Source organism: Lissotriton helveticus, chromosome 8 (assembly GCF_964261635.1).
Source record: "Lissotriton helveticus chromosome 8, aLisHel1.1, whole genome shotgun sequence".
Taxonomy (NCBI): domain Eukaryota; kingdom Metazoa; phylum Chordata; class Amphibia; order Caudata; family Salamandridae; genus Lissotriton; species Lissotriton helveticus.
The window spans coordinates 193465558-193485413 of NC_136069.1; the positions used below are offsets into that span (position 1 = coordinate 193465558).

At 41.5% G+C, this 19856-nt stretch overlaps 1 protein-coding gene across 16 annotated transcripts in view; it reads right to left on the reverse strand.

The window, feature by feature from the left end:
• Positions 1–2335: 2335 nt before the first annotated feature.
• The window catches only part of LOC144772508 (uncharacterized), a 94188-nt gene continuing 76667 nt past the window's right edge, over positions 2336–19856 (reverse strand). For 8 of the 16 annotated variants that reach the window (XR_013599779.1, XR_013599770.1, XR_013599769.1 and 5 more), the window contains 3 exons: positions 5277–5375; positions 3642–3755; positions 2336–3495 (listed from right to left, as the gene is read on the reverse strand). Coding sequence is in view for 3 of the 16 variants with exons in the window: in XM_078656886.1 (XP_078513012.1) it covers positions 3670–3755 (86 nt within the window). In the remaining 13 variants the exon portion in view is untranslated. Of the gene's footprint in view, positions 3496–3641; positions 3756–5276; positions 5376–6447; positions 6515–7012; positions 7097–19856 lie in introns of those variants that run through there. The other 8 variants (XR_013599776.1, XR_013599773.1, XM_078656886.1 and 5 more) reach the window with 3 other exon arrangements.

A 19856-nucleotide genomic window follows, 5' to 3' on the forward strand; every position in this document is an offset into this window, starting at 1 on the left:
TGCGCCGCTAGCTGTTGTACTGGGTCACTTTCTGAATCTAAATTGTTGTCCTCCAGATAAGAGCTATGCTCCTTGTCCTCTTCAGACCATTTCGCGCCTTCTGATACAGAGAAGAAGCACTCTCTTGGGTCTTTCTCCTTCTCAGAGTCCTGAGTGCACATAACACTGGCTGTATCTGGAGGGTCTAGATGACCTCTTACTAACAAGTCACCCGGTTCAATGCCGTTGCAAGTATCTATCCAGAGCGCCTCCGGGGACCGTTGCTGCTGTAGGTCCCTTATATTTGTCTGTGGAGTCTCAATACCAGCTTGCCCTGTCTCACCCACAGTAGCCATAGTAGCCATATTCTCCTGTAACGCCTGAGTTAGTGGTTTCCGATTTTTCAAAGGGGCCTCTACTGTTGAACGAGACTCATGAGACCCTTTGACAATCTTCCTTGCCGGGGGGGGCGGGGGAGGGAGGGGGTTGTAGGGCGCCAGCACCAACAATCTCACCCTGCTTCAGACCTGCAGTCGCTAGCGCCGCCTCTGCCCCTACATCAAGTTCCAACGCGGTTTTCGTAGACTTCTCCTACCTTGCGCCGCCTCTGCCCCTACATCGAGTTCCAACGCGGTTTTCGTACCCTTCTCCTTCCCGCTTTTAGCAAATAGTTCCGGGATTGAGGCAGTATTCTGACGGGTCCTAGACATAGTCTGATTGCCCTTTTTTGCGAGCTCCTCAGTAGACATCTGTGACCCCCGTGGCATATCCTCCACGCCTACTGCCATCTCCTCCATTTCGGCCCTCTTCCGTGCTGCCGCTGTAGATTTTGCTCCTGGCTTTCGAGGCATCTCTCCTGTCTCTCCCGTCTTGTTTCGGAGACTCCGCAAATTCCGCGAGCTCCGCAGGCTCCGCCGATTTCTCCCCGATAGTCTCTCTTCCAGGGCAGTCCCTGTGCTCACTGTGCTCCGCCTCCTCAAACGGGCCCTCCAGCGAGCAGCGCGCGGCACTCCAACAACCAACGCCGATCCTGAGATCCTCACCCAGAACGCCCACAAGGTACCGGCATCAAACATTTGGCTTTTTAGGTTTCTTTAATCAACATTCATGATATTACACGGTTTTTACTCCAGCCCTCGCCGCCTCACTGCAAATGGCCACCACTACGCGGACGCCATCTTGCTTCTACTCCAGTCGATCATTTGTTACTGTGAAAAAGAAAAAAATTCTTAAAAATAAATACTGTCCAGGCCATTAAACTCCCCCCCCCCCCCCCAAATTACAGAATTAAATATGTGGATCGTGTTATGTAACTACTCAAAGAAATAGCTTTTGTGTCTCCCCTTTATGAATCATTTAAATCTGGAATTATAGCTACAGCAGATGCCACTCAGATCTCCATGATCTTAATTCCAGCTTATGTCCTATTAACTGCAACTTAGTTGGTTTTATATCTTCAATGGGAAAATTCTGTGCTTAGTGATCAAACATATACCTGCAACTATAGCGATGTGGTCAACACATTGCCCTATTGAACAATCCATTTTGAGACTGTCTACTTTGATAACTGAAACCACACCCCTCCCAAAGAATGCCTTGCGCCCGTGGGTAAACACTACAAGCTCCTGTTATGATTCTGGTGGACAACAGCATTGAGGTCATTGTTATTTTGAATGGTTTATCACACACTATACTAAAGAACACCGACCTACAAGTACAAAAATAGAACATAACCAAGAAACAAAATGGAAAAACATGATGGGTCATTTGCTAACAGCTAACTTAATATTGAGTCAATTAATCGTTGTAGAACGAGGAGAAAGGGTAACCGACTAAGAATATCAGGAAAACCTACTCAAGACATATTTAACAAGGTAGCGGAGGTTGAGATTCACAAGATTTCACACAGTTGAATGGAATGGATTCGGACATACGCTCAAAAAAATGGGAGGATAAACAAGATCATTGTAATTTGCAATTATTATTTTCTTTAACATCTGCTGATAAACAATTTCCTTGAGAAATAATATTTTTCTGTTAGGAAAAGTAAAACAATTTGGCCAGGCAGTCTATAAATAACACAAGAATTCATATTTATGGATAATTATAGGGCAGTACTTAGACAGACTCACTTGAAAGTGCTGATATAGTTTGATTGAAGCCAAAGCGATTCAGTGCAGACCTAAACATCACATCCTCCCTTCATTCAAAGAGTTTGCTATGAAATCAAATGTTTTATGGTGGCGAATCATGCAAGGCATGAGAGCCTTATATGAGGGGTAAATTATTTGATATTCTACAGAAAATCCAAGTCATGATTAAGCATACATAAAGTAAACACGGACACAGCAAAAGGTAAGTCTGATATGTTTATTCTCATACGTGGTCCCCAGCAACCAAGACACCTGTCCACAACAGCAGAGAGGCATGGAGTAACAGATGCTTCATTCAAAAGAAAGCAAAAATATCAAATAGAACATTACGCGAGTAAGAACAAGATGGAAGAAAGGAAACAAAAACGCTTGAACTGCTGCACATGAAACTGAGAACAGAACACTATAATACACTTGTTAATACGTTTTCCTTTTCATTGGTCTAGCGGACGCTCTGGGAATATGAAAGGTGTTGTATGTGTAGAAGTAATAAACATCTGTGTACAGTATCCAATAAAGGAATTCAAAGAAGGGGTCACTTTCTTAAGAAAAGAGGGCTACACCCGCATGCCTAGTTAATCACAGAAAACTGCCCAAAAGATGTACAACTGAATGCTTTCAAAATGAATATATCTCCTCAATACACTCACAGTATACATGTCTCAAATTCAACTGAAAACAAGAAAAAGCAAAATGTAAACTTCAACCCTACTTATGCATTAGTCGTACCTGTCCATTTTCAGATGCCCAAAATGGAACTTGGTGGGGTAATGTAGCCCAGGGGATTCAGTAATATGAGCATGAGATGTTACAATAATAAATGGTCACTGGAAATCCAAAGGATTACTACCTCGCTCCTGAAGTGCAGCCTGGCCCAATGATCAGCCAGGTAGCTCTAGAATCTTCATGGTCAGCCATGACAACATAATCAGCAGGTGACAAGTTTACTGCATCATAAAGGAGTGTGGGTGTATATATACTTCAGTCTCTGTTTATGACAGAAGCATGGCATCTTGATGGAATCACAGATACAAAAATGAAAGCATTTCCTACAGAGGATACTCCAGTTAAGTTACATTTTTCTAGCTATCATGAAGGAAAGTATTCATTTTATTAGTGACATGGAGGTGAGGACTATGCTGTAATTTTCTTTACGGTTTCTCACAGCAGCCAATACAAAATCCTGCAACTCCCATGAATGCATAAACATGCCATGTCAAAACGTGAACCCAATAACCAATAGCAGTGTCCATAATGTTATAAAATGTCTTTCCATCATCTTCGTTCTTTTTCTTTGCATGGAGGATAGCCTTAAAGTCTTCTTGTTCACCTCCTCTTAAACTTTACTGCTTCCCTTCTGTAGCTAAAAGGACACAACACCAGTTAGCTCAGATCGACCTGCACTTACCAAGTCATATCACATGGTCTTAAAATGTCTGTTTCTGTACAGTCAAGCATTTAGCAATCAACATCAGACGTAAGAATGTAAAAGAATCAAAACATACTTACCCAACTTAGTCTTCGGTAATCTTAACAATTAGGGTGAGTCTCCTGAAAGGATGTTGGGTGGGATAATGCTTGCCTCCGTGTCTTTAATGGAATTGAAACTTTCCTTCACGTTACCTTTAAAAAAAATGTATTCCGTGTCAGGACCAGGAGCTTCTGATTATGCTCTTTTAAAGCTTATTTATTACCAGTGAAACCTACTATGTAACTGGTTTAAAGTAAAGCCTTTTAAAAGTAGAATCTGATAACCAGTCAGCTGTCCTTAAGATATTTCCAATCTGGCGGTTGTATATTTATCCTCCTTAGTGTTGATGATAAATAGGAATGTGGAATGTCAATAGTATGTGTTCTATGTTCTGTACTTGCTCCAGCAGTACTGTTACTGCAGCTGGACAAGACACACCTGTTTCCTGTGCGGAATAAAGAAGATAACTAATTAAATGTATTTCCGTAGATATTTATGCAACAATTTATTGCCGACGACCTGATGGATGAACCTTTGATTCATTAACAACCTTGAATGAAATTTGAACTGGAATTATTTATTTTTGTTTTGGAATGATATTCGTGCAGCATTGGAAAAGTGGATCTTAATTGGATTATTTGGCATTCTGCGATTTCAAGAGGATTTTGGTTTGGATGGCAAAATTCTGTTTTCTACCTTAAACATAGCGTGGGACGTCGGTCCGCTGTGTTTGGAGAGTCACTGGCTGTTGGAAACGCTTCTCTTCACCGCATCCTTTAAAACGGAGAAGCGCGATGTTCAAAACCTTCTCGCGTCTTGCGTTCCACATCCCTGAATGAAATGACGTGGGACTGACCGTGTGCTGAACACTAAGTGTTCTACTTCTAGCGACTGCAACGTATGACTTCACTAATACAATGTGAAGTGTAATTACGCTCGGGTCACACAACGTGACCCCAGGGAGTGGCCATTTTGTTTTTTTTATCTTTTGGTCAATTTCAGTATCCACAACAACGCAGCAAAGTCAATAATGACGTGGGAGAAAAAACTCCTGATTACGATCTTCACTAAGAAAACACAGGTGGGGAAGTTATACATTGTACTATATTATTAAATACAATATGCATTTTCAGTGACATTTCAAAGAAACGTTTTGACATTTCAAAGGAAAGTTCTACGCAGCAAGAATTCTAAGTTAAGAATTAATAGAATTGTATGAAGGATTGATGGCTCAACAAAATTTTACAATTAATCCTCCCCATAGTTTTTGGGTTACAGGTCGAGAACCGACCGAGAAGTGGTCTGCATGGAAAGAGTATTTTGATAATTACATTGCAGCAATTGATGAGAATAAGAAAATGTCAGCTGAACAAAAGAAAGGTAGAAAAGCGCGTCTTGCAAGCAAGACGCACTGCCGTTGAGAAGGTGACTGTTAGCAGCACTCTGCCTTGAACACTCAAGTGGGAATGAGGATTTTCATAAATAACTGTACCTATCTAAACAACTCTGTCTGATTCATCAGGGATTTACAGATAACACACCATGGCTAATGAGGAATTAGATTCTACACATTCTTTGTTTCTCCTAGGAGGTTAATTTAAAGCCCTACCAAGACTAATTGGTCTGCCCCACTCTGTCCTGATGAAGACGCGCATGACCATGGTCTAACTTACCTCATGGTCCCAAGACGGGTCGAAATGTCGACGCCACTTTAAACACACAGCCTGGACCCCCATCCATCTTACCCAACGTGCCACAAGGGAAAGTATACACTGAAAAATACAATTGTTGTAAATGAGCTATTTTAAATTGTAATTGTGGCCAGGTCAACAAGGACGGTGCTTTACAACCAGTCAGCACTTTCAGAACTGTATTATCTTGTGTCACTACCTTAAATACCTTTTCCTCCCTTCACTATTTCACACTCGATCACCTCTTCCTCTTAGCACGTTCCTCCTCTGGGGCACCCATTTTACATGTGTTGATATTAATATATTAAAAAGCATATTTTTCCCCCGTTTTTTGCAAAGAAAATAAATTGTTTTTGGATTTAGAATCAGGTTGTTGCCTTTTCTACCCCATTTTACTTACGTAATTATTGAATACCTTGAGCAGACTTGTGTTTCTTTCAGCATGCTCATGAATCAATGTACTAACTGAACTAAGTATTTCAATCAATTTGACATTTTGAATAAGGTTTAGGATCATTGTTTACTGTATCAATGTATTTTTACCAGCATTACAAGATCTTGACAAATACTTTACACCAAAAGTTTGTATTGGAATTACGAGGTATAAATTCTTTCAACGTAAAACTTAAAGGTGAAGCAGTTGATGATTACATTGCAGAACTAAAGAGGTTAGCTATTGATTGCAAGTTTGGTACAAATCACGGTGATTTCATTAGAGATCAATTAGTGATGCATAGCAACAATAATACTATTCAGGAAAAGTTATGGATTAATGGAGATTCATCACTAGACAAAGTTGTTAATATTGTACGCAAAGCAGGAATGTCTAGAAGATGGCCTAATGAACTTCAACAACCAGAAAAGGATGGATAGGGCTTGTGTATGTAAAGTTGGTTCACGGAAACCTGAACATAATAAGAAATATACCAAGAAGAAAGTTCCACAGCGGATCAACTGAAAAAGCACCTCCAATTTCCAACGTTCCTTACAGTGTTCGGTTTTATTGTGCTGTGAACCTCCAGGACCTGCTGTGGTTCAGTCCCACTGGAATTCCAGACAGAAAGTATAAAAAAATAGTGGAGGCAGCACCAAATTGAAGTCAATCAACACGACAAAAGTTTTTTTATCCAAAAATATATTTTTATTTTTATTTTCGACTTTTGAAAGTGCACAGGACAGCCAACGCGTTTCTCTCCCCAACCATGGGAGCTTCGTCAGGGCTGAAAACAACGTGAAATATACACATATATTAATAATACATACTAGCAAACACAATAAATCACAGAACATACAAAAACAAAAACCAATAAATACAAAAATGAAAACAAAGAGCATGGCACTACACCTACGACGACACAATAACAATCCTACTACCTTAAGGGCATGTTGTCTCAATTGTGAAAACAACATGGAATTACTAAAGCTCCACAATAAAAACAGCTACTATATTATCAAACAAAGTTTTATGCGGCCATAAATTCCATTGCAATCGAAAATTTGGAGTCAGTGAAGAAGAAAAAAAGGAAGAAGAGGAAGAAAAGGAAATGTGGGGGGGGGGAAAGGGGGAAAGGAAGCTGGGGGATGGGGGAGGGAAGAGAACGAAGTTAGAAAGAGATGAATAGGAATAAAAATCGATAATTCCTAGTGGGTAGGAGAAGCTATGGCGAATATTACAATGTAGTCAATTATCAGTCAAATAAGAAACACATAATTCTCACCATATAAACTAGATGGTTTTTCTCACAGTTGTGCAGTCAAATTTGTAAAAAGAAGATGAACTGGCCAGTATAATGGTATAAGTACTGGAACAGCAAGAAAAAAGAAATATATATGGATTTTAGAGCACTAAAGACAAATTTGTAGAAATTATGCATATACCTAGACACATCCAATATAATGGTGCATATATGTTAAATAAAACCAACCTCCTTAAAGGAAACTATAATATGAATAACCTATGGTAAACACTATTCATAAATGAGGCAATCTATATCACAAACTAATCGTATAGTATATGCCTCAACAATATTAATGTTGAGCACTGTCAACAGCGATTCCTAGTCTGCAAGAAAAGCATACATCTATTGTTATCTCACCTAGTGCAGATATTCCAAAATAGAAATAGGGTATCCAGTGCGTCAGGGTCCGTCAGGTGGGGGAAATAGAGTTGTTAGAGAAGGAGATTGGTGAGTTGGGAGAGAAGGATCTCATAGAGAAAAACTTTGCCATTTTGAAACAAGTGATGGAAAATCATCAAGTTTATCTTAAGGACAAAAAGTTGCGCAAAATTAAGAGGGATGACCGTGACTACAAGGACGGTCGAATCTATACTTTTGCTAAAAAATGTGATAATTTATCTGTGGCCGAGGATAAAAAAAGAACTAGGGATGATAGGGATGATATGGCGATGATACCCAGTCAGGCAGTAACATCTATATTTCCTCAACCAGTAGTGTTGCCTCCTCTATTACTACATCTGAAGTCCCTTTAGGCGAGGGCTCATCGTCATTCCAAAAGGAACTGGCGAAGTTAAGGATGTCAAGCCGCCTCCAACAAAAAAGGGAACAACCAAAACCAGGAGGGGCGGCAGGAGGTGGAAAGCCAGTAGGAAAAATCGACAAATCTGTAAAAGCAAAGAAACAGTAAATACTGCTGAGATGTTGAATGCAACTGACAATATACAGGATTTGAAAATTGTGAATTTGTCCAATAAAGTTCTTGACACTATTGAAATGCAAGTTTTGAGTAAAGGATTGAGTTTTTGCCCCACCCAAATGGGTGATTTTGCTGATGTACACGTAGACTTGTTTAAATTTGCTAGGCTGTTAAAATTGAAGGATTTCTTTTCCAATAGAGCATTGTGTAATGAGAACTTACCAAACAGAATGTGTGAGAGTGAACATACTGTTGCCTCGATACGTGCTGTTCATTGTCTCATGACCATCGATGAGGAGGAACAGACGGAATTACCTGCTCTGATGACGGAATTAGGTATTAGCCAAGAAATATCTGATGATAGTGGGCTACATCCCAGATCCAAATTTACTCCAACATTTGGATATCATCCCAACATAGATGTTTTCTATAAAAAGGTCACAGAGGATCTGTACAAACTGGACATGTCTAACCAGTCCAGTTTAGGAACCAGAGCTAATCTAAGTCATTCTGAAAGGCAAGCCCTTAAAGATCTTAAGGATGACCCCAATATTGTCATACGGGAGGCCGATAAGGGCGGAAGTGTGGTTATCATGAATCGGGTTGACTATCTTAGTGAGATCAAACGCCAACTTGATGATCGCCATAGTTATAGGGAGATCAAGAGCAATCCGATATCACATGTAGTGAATGAAATCAATGAAAGACTGTGTGAATGGAAGGATTCATGCCTACTGACGGAGGATGAATTCAAATTCTTACACGTGGCCCACCCTTCTTTCCCTTGTATATACATTCTTCCAAAAATCCACAAGGGAGGGGTGGGCTTCCCTCCTGGCAGGCCCATCATCTATGGGGTGGGTTCACCCACTGAAGGACTTTCCCACTATGTGGACCTGAAGTTGCAGAAACATTTCCTTGGTCTCCCTTCGTATGTTCGTGATAGCAAGGATGTCTTGGTGAAACTTAATGATTTTGAGTGGTCGGAGGACCTTAGCTTTGTGGCACTAGATGTCACCAGTCTTTATACGTGTATAGACAGACTATATGGGAAAATAGCTGTTCAGTCGTTTCTGGATAGAGAGGACGCCCAGCTTTATTCACAGAACGAAATGATTATGCAAATGATTGATCTTATTTTGCTCAATAACTTCTTCCTCTTTGATGGTCGCTGGTACCAACAGACCAGTGGTACCGCGATGGGTTCCAGGTTTGCTCCTTCGTATGCCTGCCTCTTTATGGGGTGGTACGAGAGGGAGCATGCCTGGGCCCGATGTGCCTCCCCCTGGACCAATCATATTGTGTTCTGGGGGAGGTACATCGATGATGTGATTTGCCTCTGGTCAGGCACTGTTGAGGAACTGAACAGCTATTTTGTCTATCTCAATGACAATCCTTATAATGTCAAGTTCACTATGTCACACAATAAGAGTAGCATTAACTTTTTGGACATTACGTTCTATGTACAGAATGGTCGGGTTCAAAGCAAACTCTATCGGAAGGAAACTTCCTGTAATTCTGTATTGCATGCGTCTAGCGCGCATGCTAGTTCGGTGATAAAAAATATCCCGTTTGGTGAACTTACAAGAGTGCGCAGAACCTGTAGTCAACAAGACACATTTAAGGAAAATGTGGATGAGACTAGACTGAGATTCCTCAAACGCGGCTATGACCATAAGATTGTCAATAGAGCTGTATGCAGGATCGAGTCTCTGGACAGGGACTCTACCCTTGCAAACAGGATTGAAAGAACGAAATTGAACAAAGGTTCTAGCTTAGTCAGATTTGTTACCCAGTATAGGTCTCATAGCGACAAAATATTCAATGTATTCAGGAAGAATTGGCACCTGTTAACTGGAATCGAGAGCATCAAAAATGATATAGGTGAAAAGCCATTGATCACCTATAGAAGAGGTATCTCCCTACATAACAAGCTTTGTCCTAGTTATGTGACTACACCTCCTAATGTAGGAAATTGGTTACCTCCCAAACCTGCAGGCTTCTTTACATGTGGAACATGCATTGTCTGTGAGATGGGTATTAACAAGATCACTACCTTTTCATATAACAGTGATCGCAAGTTTAGAATTACTCATTTCTGTAACTGCAACACTCCCTACACAGTCTATGTCCTTGGTTGCCCTTGTGGTCGTATATATGTAGGCAGCAGTATACGACCATTGAAACTGAGAATTCAAGAACACCGTAGGGCAATCATCAATAGAGACACCAGACATCCAATATGGAACATTACAACTTGAAACACGTAAATGATGATACCTTCTGGTTCCATGCGATTCAACACATTCCACAAAACAGGAGAGGTGGGAATCGGGAGTTAACTTTAAGGAAGGAAGAAGCCAAATGGATTTGTCGTCTTCGAGCGATTAACCAGGGACACAATTCCGATAATGAAATGCACCATTTTTTATAGTGCACCCTCTGCTTTACGTTTTGCCATCTGAAATGGTTTAACAACCATTAACTGAATGTAATTCAAATTCTCAACTGCCTGTAACCTTTTAACATTGAAATCAAGATATCGCTATGCATATATACTCAGTCCCTCTGTTCTACCCTTTGGTTCATTCGACATGGTCCTATTCTTGTTTGATCTAAATTTAATTTTCATACTGATTCCTATTGTTATATTGTTTGACCTAAATTTAATTTTCATACTGATTCCTATTGTTATATTGTCATGATTAAGACATGTTCATGTATGTTATTTTTGTGTACTTTCTCCACTTACTATATCTCCTCTCCTTATTTGTAGTTCTTTTCATTATTGTGTCTGTATCTTGGGAATTTATTTTTTTCTTTCCGTTTTCTGATTATGCAACGATTATTGCTACACACATCTTATTTTCATACTTATCATGTGGGTACATTTATTATATACATGTATTTACATATTCCCTGCTCGAAGGCTACTACACACCGCTGTATGCTGTGTCTGTTATCTCCCACATATCTGACTTGGAGCCAGCGTCACTGGACTCCGAGCCAACCTCGTTGCTTTAGCATTTCTCCTCCACTTTCTCTCACATATAATCGCTACGGGCCGCACACGCTTGTGCAGTAACTATGGTCGTTTTTTAGGATATTTCCTTATTTAAGTGGTTTGTACATTTTTTTTATGGCCATTTAGTTGAGTTTTCACCATTCCATCATGGCCGCCGCATACTACTACGTTGTTGTTGTTTCTATCTTCACTCCCCTCACACTAAAGAGTTGGTCCACGTGACCGGCTTTAAAAAGTTGGTCCGGTGCCTTAGAGCTTGTTTGAGAAAATCCGCCGTGGGCCGTCACGCCGTGTCAAACTTTTGAAGGTAGGCACTCTTGGATGCTGTTACTTTAACTTTTAAACTGTTAAGTCAGTTTCCTCTCGGTAGCGTTTAAGCTGACGTAGGTATGCTGTTCTAGCGAGTTAATTATGTGCTTCGAGCCCTCGAGTGCTTTCTGGAGATGGGGGCTTTCATGCTTATTTTTTAATATTTGGGGGAGCTCAGGCGCCTTGCTTATGTGTTTTTGTGCTGCATTGCGTTAGTGAGCTTACGTTATCGGAGTCTGTTTGTCTTGAGTCGGTGCATAATACCCACAAGCCATATATTTTTTGTTACAGCACGTGTGTTTCAGCAGCTTATCAGGGACTGCACACACGTCGCTTGGTGTCACGACAACCTCTGATATCAATGTGAGTTGCTAACAATATTGTTTACCCCCTACCCGTTTTAATCATGTACAGCACGTGTGTTTCAGCAGTTTATCAGGGACTGCACACACGTCGCTTTGCGTTATGACAACCTCTGATACTAATGTGAGTTGCTAATCATGTGTTTTTTACATTTTACCCGTTTCAATCATGTACATTTTTGTGGTAATATTTAGTAGTAGGTATGATACTATGTGATTGTACCATAACCATCACCAGAGATACTAGCTTTACTTCCAGGTAGTTAGTTACAGATGGTATACACCTTCAGATTGGATTAATATGGGGCTCCTCGAGAGGTTTATCTCTGTCATGGAAATAGGAAAGCTCTTGATTGTGAACTTGGGCACCATTAGCTGTGTGTTTCCATCCAGTGACACTTCTTTATCTGTTGCTCTTTCAGACTATTTATTATGATAGCCTTGTGAAAAAACCTGACGGACCCTGACGCACTGGATACCCTATTTCTATTTTGGAATATCTGCACTAGGTGAGATAACAATAGATGTATGCTTTTCTTGCAGACTAGGAATCGCTGTTGACAGTGCTCAACATTAATATTGTTGAGGCATATACTATACGATTTGTTTGTGATATAGATTGCCTCATTTATGAATAGTGTTTACCATAGGTTATTCATATTATAGTTTCCTTTAAGGAGGTTGGTTTTATTTAACATATATGCACCATTATATTGGATGTGTCTAGGTATATGCATAATTTCTATAAATTTGTCTTTAGTGCTCTAAAATCCATATATATTTCTTTTTTCTTGCTGTTCCAGTACTTATACCATTATACTGGCCAGTTCATCTTCTTTTTACAAATTTGACTGCACAACTGTGAGAAAAACCATCTAGTTTATATGGTGAGAATTATGTGTTTCTTATTTGACTGATAATTGACTACATTGTAATATTCACCATAGCTTCTCCTACCCACTAGGAATTATCGATTTTTATTCCTATTCATCTCTTTCTAACTTCGTTCTCTTCCCTCCCCCATCCCCCAGCTTCCTTTCCCCCTTTCCCCCCCCCACATTTCCTTTTCTTCCTCTTCTTCCTTTTTTTCCTCTTCACTGACTCCAAATTTTCGATTGCAATGGAATTTATGGCCGCATAAAACTTTGTTTGATAATATAGTAGCTGTTTTTATTGTGGAGCTTTAGTAATTCCATGTTGTTTTCACAATTGAGACAACATGCCCTTAAGGTAGTAGGATTGTTATTGTGTCGTCGTAGGTGTAGTGCCATGCTCTTTGTTTTCATTTTTGTATTTATTGGTTTTTATTTTTGTATGTTCTGTGATTTATTGTGTTTGGTAGTATGTGTTATTAATATATGTGTATATTTCACGTTGTTTTCAGCCCTGACGAAGCTCCCATGGTTGGGGAGCGAAACGCGTTGGCTGTCCTGTGCACTTTCAAAATTCGAAAAGAAAAAGAAAAATATATTTTTGGATAAAAAAACTTTGGTCGTGTTGATTGACTTCAATTTGGTGCTGCCTCCACTATTTTTTTATAATAAGAAATATGACTCAAAGTGGAAAACGAATAACACCTAGAAAATGAATAACTCTGAGTGGAGATGCTACCGTTGTGTCAGTAAAGATCATTTAGCGTACAGTAAGTCATGTCCAACCCTTAAACAAAAGTGCATGAATTATGGAGTAATGGGACTTTATGCAAAGGTTTGCAGTAAAAGAATCTTAAAGTAAAATGTGTTCATAATACTAAAAGCTCAAGTAGTAGTGAGAATGAAGAACAATAAAATTTACTAAATCTTCAAGAAAGGAAATTTGTACTACATATTGACGAGAAAAATACAAAAGGGAAACCAGAATGTAATATGTCCATTGGTGGCGTTAGAATAAAAACGTATGCAGATTCAGGTTCACCTTTTACAATAGTGAACAAGGAAGTAAGGAGGAATAAAATTACAGAGCAAATAGGTGAATACTTATCTCCATCAGACATCAACCAAGAAAGCTTTACTGTTGAGAATACAGACATGATTGGATACAGACATATCTCTTGGAAGAAAAATGGAAAAGAAGTTTCCATGTGTGCTTAAAGAACAGTTAGGTACACTTAAAGGATTTGAACATGAGATAATTCCTAAACAAGATGGTATTTCTAAAGTACATAAAATGAGAATGGTACCAATGTTGATAGGTGAAGAAGTAGCCAAGGAACTGGAAAGGTTAAAGGAATTGGATGTCATCGAATAGGTGGAATCCTCTGACTGGATTCCTCAAACTGTGGTTTCTCGACGGAGCAATGGAAAAATCTGTTTATATGTACACTTAATAATATTATACTTGCTGAGCGCTTTCCTTTATGAATGAATTGTGTCTTATACCGCGCTAACTTAGCCCAATGGGCGTCAAGGCGCCTACATCCAATAAAGGAACAATCCAGGTCACACAGTGATATCTCATTGGTAGGCTCTGATGAAGTACCAAGTTTTAAGGGCCTTTTTAAACAGGTCGATGGAGGGAAGGGTTTTGATCTCCACCGAAAGGGAGTTCCATAGCTGAGGAGCGGCAACAGAAAAAGCTCTCGCTCCCCATCTGGTCAGCCTAGCGCGGGGCACTACCAATTGGTGTAGCCCGGCCGATCGTAGGCATCTCGTGGGTACATAGCGGGTAAGCAGGGTACCAAGTGCGTCCGCAGGGCCAGCCGCAAGTGCTCTATATGTGAGACATAGGAGCTTAAAGGAGATTCTAAACTGGACGGGGAGCCAGTGAAGATCTCTCCTAGCAGTGGTGGCAGATGATGCTATGGGAAGGGCCAGGACGAAGCGCGCTGCGGCGTTCTGTACAGTTTGAAGTCGATGGTTAAGGCCCTTGTTAGACTCCACATAGAGAGAGTTACAATAATCAAGCCTGGAGCCAAGAAGAGCAATCGCAATCTGTTTGCGTGCCTGGAAGGAGAGATAGTGGAGAATTCTTTTTAAGATCTTGATGACACCCCAGCAAGTGGCCACTGTCCTATTCACTTGGAGCGTCATGGAGAGTGAAGTGTCAAAGATGACGCCGAGGTTTCTGGACGATTGGGAGGGAGTGGGGCAGGTGCCGAGAGATGAAGGCCACCACTCGCTCGACCACACGTGTTGGTCTTTACCGAAGACCAAGACCTCTGTCTTGTCGCCATTCAGCTTTAGGGAGTTAAGGATCATCCACTCCGCCACACGCTGCATGCATGACCTAAAGCTGAATGCGGATGTACTGACAGAGTGGGCCAGCGACACCATGATCTGGGTGTCGTCGGCGTAAGACACCACCTCCATCCCCTGCGATCTTACTAGTCTAGCAAGGGGGGCCACGTAGATGTTAAATAGGGTCGGGCTAAGGGCCGACCCCTGTGGCACCCCACATTGCAATGACTTGGCAGGGGAGAGGAAATCTCCAAGCATGACTCTCTGTTCTCTGTCATGGAGAAAGGAGTTAAGAAGACTCAGGGCCGGTCCAGTAACCCCTGCCTCCCTAAGCCGAGATGTTAAAATGGCAGGAGACAGGGTATCGAACGCAGCCGTGAGGTCTAATAGGACCAGCACTGTGGTTTGGCCAAGGTCAACTTTGCGGCGAATATTATCCACCACAACAGTGAGAGCGGATTCGGTGCTGTGATGTTTTCTGAATCCGTGCTGAGAGCCATCAAGATACTCACTAGACTCAAGGAAGGTGGAAAGATGTGTATTAAGGTGCGCTTCTAACATCTTTGCCGGGGCTGGGAGTAAAGAGATCGGCCTAACATTTTTAAGGAGGCCAGGGTCCAGGGACGGTTTTTTAAGGAGAGGCTTCACTATAGCCTTCTTCCACACCGGCGGAAATACACCCTGGACAATAGCCCCGTTCATGATTTCCAGCAGAGGCGGAAGGATGCTGTTTCTGCACTCCTTTAGCTTTTTTAGCGGTACAGGATCCATTGGGGAAGAGGATTTGGTCCTGTCTAGCAGGAGATTAAGTCCTTCCAGTGAGAGTGCTGGAAATTGGGTGAAGGATTCGGAGGGGCCTTCAACCAAAGTATCAAGGTTGGCTATAGTGAGAGGAACATCATCGTCCAGGGAGTGGCGTTGAGCTTCCAAAGAAGTGTGGATATCCGCGATTTTACTATAAAAGAAATCCGAGATGTTATTGCAAAGATCTTGTGAGCTCATCACTGGATCTGGAAGTTGGAGAGAGCACAGCGAATCAGCAATTTTGAAGAGTTCTCTAGATGAGGTTAGAGAACTTGTAAGATTGGAGAAATACTCCTGCTTTTCCATGATCACTCTCTGTTTGTATTCCCGCAAAGCGGACTTGTGTTCCTCCCGGTCCTTCATATTCCAAGATTTCCTCCAGCTTCTCTCCTTACTCCTACAGCTCTGCCTCAGAAGTCTCAGATGTTCAGAGAACCAAGGAGCAGTGGGCTTCTGTCTCGCCACATAGCGGAGAGAGGCGGGGGCAAGCTTCTCAACTGCAGTAATGATGGAGTCCGCGAGTTCTTGAGCTGCCTCACCAGCCTCTCTTGAGGTGGAGGGCTCTATGGCCCGAACGTAAGGGGCAAGAGCTTCGTCGGTGATGTTTCTATAATTTCTCCTGAGAGCATATGTGGTGGCGACCTGGTTAGCCGTGGCCAAGGCAGGGAGAGCAAGTTCTAGCGGCACTGCAAGATGGTCTGACCAGACCAGCGGCAGAGGGGGGCCAGTAGATAATCTTGAGTCACTGGAAAATACCCCGTCCAGAATATGGCCAGCCTTGTGTGTTGGGCTGTTCACCATCTGAACGAGGTCACAAGCTTCAAGTGACTCAGTTAGTGTAGAGGTGTCCTTTGAACCAACTTCATCAAGGTGGAAATTGAAATCGCCCAAAATAGAGAGACGAGATTTTCCAAAATAAGGTTCAAGGATTCTAAGTAGATCTACACAGAAACTAGCTCTAGGACCAGGCGGTCTGTATAGAAGTATCCCGGTGAATGAGACAGATGGGGCACACAAAATGCAGAAGTATAATGCTTCAAAACGGTCTTGGGGCATCGATAGGGGTTTGATGGTGCAAGAAAGGGAGGATTTATAGAGGATGGCAAGTCCTCCACCTCTACGGCGCAATCTGTCCTGCCTGTGGAGAGAATAGCCATCAGGAATGGCCAGAAGTAAGTCATGACCGGAGGAGTCCGAGGCCCAGGTTTCCGTCACAAAAACCCAATCTGGCTGTCTCTCTTCAACGAACTCGTGGAAGGCAACATTATTTTTAATGAGCGAGCGCGCATTTATTAGGAAACCCGTTCTGGGAGGGATGGTAGGACGTTTTCCAAGGCGCAAATAGGGTCTTGTAGGAGCGGGAGCGGGAAAGCGAAGGGGAGCTCTGCATGTAAGACAAAAATGGGAATGTAATATCCCCTCTGGAGTGAAGCAATAATAACATGAATGTGCTGACGGTTTAAGAGCCAACAGCTCAAAGATAGAATATTGCCTAAGTACCTCAAAAGATGGAGGAGGAGTGTAAGCCGAGTCCAGCCCATCCTGCAGCGCGTCCTCAACGGGGACGGGCGCAGACGGGCTGAACTCAGGCGTAACTCCGGCGGATATCCGACGATCCCGCTGCGCGATACCGCTGCGCGTCGGCATGGCTTGTATTTATGTAGGTCCAGCCTCCTAGTGAGAGCTAGACCGCTGGAAGCCTCAACCCTCCCTCAAGATGGCCGCCAACGAGACGGGGCGAGGGACCCGCAAAGTGCGGTGTTCTTCCAATTATAGTGCAGGTGAGCGGGTCAGAGGTGCAGGTTAAGCGTGGCCGGCAATTTAAAACCAAGGGATAAGTGATACAAAGTAAAAGTAACCAAGAAGACAAAACGGGGAGATTTAAAATTCACAAGAGCTGCGCAAAGGTACAGCGCTGTCTAGTAGTGCGCCGAGGCTAGTAGGGGCTTCTCATCGACTTATTAGCGTCACCTAATGTATGAAAAATTGACTGGGGTGATGGGGGTCCACAGCTCTCCGTTGCCCAAGAGGACTCCGTTTACCAAGTACAACGACGAATCAGGTGCTGAGCAGCTCCGGGTCTCTGGGCGACTTTTGCTTTAGGTATAACAGAAAAAAAAAAAAGAAAACCCCTCCTGCGGCGTTTCCAAACAAACACTTTCCGAGTTGTGCTACGTGAAGTGAGTTTTTCAGAGGGTACCAGGCCGACAGGAACTCTGCTTTGTTGGGGGTCAGGTAGGTGCTTTTAAGATTACACACACTACGGCAAAACACTAAACTACAAATCCAAGAATGCAAAACGTTGTTTGCTAAAAAGCCAGAATGGATGAAAAAAGTTACACGTAACAGGAGTCAACTCGGCGACTGTTTTCGGCAACAGCTGTGATTCCATTGTATGGTGTTTTATATAGATTTCTGTAGAATGGATACTGAAATATAACTGGTTAACGTTCCTAAAGTGTCTCAAAATCAAGGGTTGCTGACTGGCGAAGCTCGTATGCTGCTGAAGCTAAAACAAACCAAACCCCTGCTTAGCTTTACCAAAAATTACTGAAATGGTGTCTTCCCTTAAGGGAGCTTTATGGTTTTCAACTATAGATCTTTCAAGTGCCTATCACCAGATTTTGTTATCAGAAACGTCTAGGAAAATGACAGCCTTCATCACACCTTTTGGTTGTTTTCAGTACAAGCGGATGCCTTTTTGCCTGGCATCGGGTGCAGCTGTATTTCAAATACTTATGTATAACTGATTTGGGAAAGAAAATGGTGTATTATTTTTTCAGGACGACATTTTAGTTTTTGGTGAGAACAAAGATCAACACGATGAAAGGCCACATAAAATGTTAAGTATTTTAGGAGATAAGGGTTTAACTATTGAGCAAGAAACATGCTAAATTCTGTTGAGATTCATTGTGTGAAGAAGAATTTCAGTATATCAAGAGAAAGTTCCTCATTTAACAAGTTTCGATCCCAATTCAGACACTTACATTACTGTGGACACTAGTAACAAGGGTTTAGGAGCTGTTCTTTCTCAGAAAAATGCCCAGGGCAAGGAAAACATTATTTTGTTTGCATCAAGGTCCGTTTCTCCCACCGAGGAAAAATATCCTATAATAGAGCGAGAAGCACTTGCTTATGCATGGAGTCGTGATCATTTTAGAGCTTTTATTTGGGGTAAACCGGTTGTCATTCGTAGTGATCATAAACCTCTTATCAAGATACTTTCTACTGAAGGTACTTATTCTTCAGCGAGATTAGCAAGGTTGTCAATGAGAATGAAAGACTACATGTACAAAATAGTTTACATTCCAGATAAAGAGAATTTAATAGCTGATTTTTTGTCTAGATTACCAAACCCTTTGGAAATGTGCGAGGATGATCCTTGGAATGATTTTAAAGTAGCTTTTGTGCACGATTCAGGTCTGTCTGCCATTGAACATAAAATTTGGATGGAAAAGCATTTGGAGGACAAAGTTTTATTAGAAGTTGTTAAATACATGTCAGAATGTTGGCCTAAGAAGGATGTGTTATCAAAGGAGTGTACAGCCTTATGGGAGGTCAGGTATGAACTGTCTTTAGAAAACGACATTGTTTTTAGAGGTTGTAAAGTGATTCCTCCTGATGAAATGAGGAATTGGATTTTGAGTCCATGTCATGAAGGCTATTTTGGAGTTGTAAGAACGAAGAATGTTGTTATAGCATCTTTTTGGTGGCCTTCTATTGAGAAAGTAATTCAAACGTTTGTAAATGAATATGCTGTTTGTTCCTCTTCAGAAAAAACTTTCCACACATTAAGACCACCTATGTTGGAGGTAAATGTTTCTAATGAACCTTGGGAGATTGTTGCCATTGATCTTATGGGTCCAACTGGTGAGTCATAGGAATACATTGTTGTTTTAATGGATTTATTTACTAAATGGCCAATCATAGATATTGTGAGTAAAGCGGACACTAACATTGTTTTGTAATTTTTAATCAGGTATTTTTATCTGAGGTATTCCAGTTACTCTCTTGAGTGACAATGGTGTGCAATTTACATCATCAGCAGCCAAAACATGTTTTAATAGGGTTGGTTTAAAACACAAAACCACAGCACTTTATAATCCCAGCAGGAATGGTACATTTGAAAGGTTCAACCGTGTATTGAAAGGGGCAATTCAAGGTGCTGTGTCTGATGGAACTGATTGGAAATTAGCTGTAAAAAAAGCAGTGTGGGCATACCGGATGACCA